This window comes from Etheostoma spectabile, unplaced genomic scaffold, assembly GCF_008692095.1.
Source record: "Etheostoma spectabile isolate EspeVRDwgs_2016 unplaced genomic scaffold, UIUC_Espe_1.0 scaffold325, whole genome shotgun sequence".
NCBI lineage: Eukaryota > Metazoa > Chordata > Actinopteri > Perciformes > Percidae > Etheostoma > Etheostoma spectabile.
In genome coordinates, this window is record NW_022605585.1 from 61,151 (window position 1) to 62,544 (window position 1,394).

Consider the following 1,394-nt stretch of genomic DNA (forward strand, 5'->3'; position numbering starts at 1 on the left):
ACCTCATCCCATTAATGCAGGTTACTAACTCAACTTCTTCCCTTTCCCAGAGTCTTGGTGCTCTCTCGCCCCTCTCCTCTCTCTCTCTTTCTCTGTCTGTCTGTCTGTCTCTCTATCTTTCTTTCTGTCTCTGTCTCTCTCTCTTTGTCTCTACTCTTTCTGTCTTTCTCTGTCTCTTTCTCTCTCTGTCTGTCGCTCTCTCTCTTTTTCTCTGTCTCTGTCTCTACTCTGTCTGTCTCTTCTCTGTCTGTCTATCTCTCTCTCTCTCTCTCTTTCTCTGCCTCTACTATTTCTGTCTTTCTCTTTCTCTCTCTCTGTTTGTCTCCTCACTGTCTGTCTTCCTCTCTCTCTCTTTCTCTCTCTCTCTGTCTCTATCTCTTTCTCTGTCTCTACTATTTCTGTCTTTCTCTTTCTCTCTCTCTTTGTCTCCTCGCTGTCTGTCTTTCTCTCTCTCTCTTTCTCTCTCTCTTTCTCTCTCTCTCTCTCTTTGTCTGTCTTTCAATCTCTCTGTCTTTCTCTCTGTCTGTCTCTTTCTCTCACCCCAAGCTGGTCTAGGCAGATGCCCCCCCACCCTGAGCCTTGGTTCTGCTCCAGGTTTCTGCCTCTTAAAGGATGTGTTACCTTGCCTCTGTGTCCTAGTGCTTCTCTTGGTGAACTGTTGGGTTTCTGTAAATAACATCCCAGAGTCCTGGTCTAGACCTGCTCTTTATGGAAAGACCTGGAAGATAACTGTTGTCGTGATTTAGCGCTATATAAATAAAATTGAATTGAATTGGGAATCCTTTTTTTAGGGGGGGAAACCATGGACATAACAGCGGAGGAATTCAGAGGGACTGACCCACGATCTGGGGCAGCGAGTAGCCCTCCAGGTCCAGCAGGATGCTTCCTGTCTGCAGACAGGTCCGGAGCTCAAACAGGCTGTGGAGGGTCAGCGTGGACACATGAGGCTTGCTCCATCTCTCTCCGCCCTCCTCCACCTTCTCCTCAAACTTCACCCACCTGCAGAGACAGATTTACAATGCAAGTAGTTTTTCCTGATGACACTTGCATACTTTTACTTGAGTAACATTTACAATGCAGGACTTTTACATGTAACAGAGTATTTTTACAGTGTGGTAGTAGTACTTAAGGACCTGAATACTTCTTACACCGCTGCCCAGCAGGACGCCGTTGTGTAATTTAATCACACGTAGTGTTAACGTCCTGTGATGTCTCAAACCCCCACCCCTCAAATCCCGTCTAAAGTGACCCCCCCAATCCTAAACTAATGAAAGCTCTGACCATCGGATGCCTGCATGTTGTGTGTGTGCGTCCGTGTGTGTGCGTCCGTGTGGGTGCGTCCGTGTGCGTGAGTCCGTGTGCGTGGGTCCGTGTGTGTGCGTCCATGTGTGTGC

At 47.8% G+C, this 1,394-nt stretch overlaps 1 protein-coding gene across 5 annotated transcripts in view; it reads right to left on the minus strand.

Moving 5' to 3' along the window:
• The window catches only part of slc4a5b (solute carrier family 4 member 5b), a 73,107-nt gene that overhangs the window by 52,114 nt on the left and 19,599 nt on the right, over nt 1-1,394 (minus strand). For all 5 annotated transcript variants that reach the window (XM_032511180.1, XM_032511179.1, XM_032511177.1 and 2 more), the window contains one exon: nt 839-999. In XM_032511180.1, the coding sequence (XP_032367071.1) occupies nt 839-999 (161 nt within the window). The remainder of the gene's footprint in view (nt 1-838; nt 1,000-1,394) is intronic.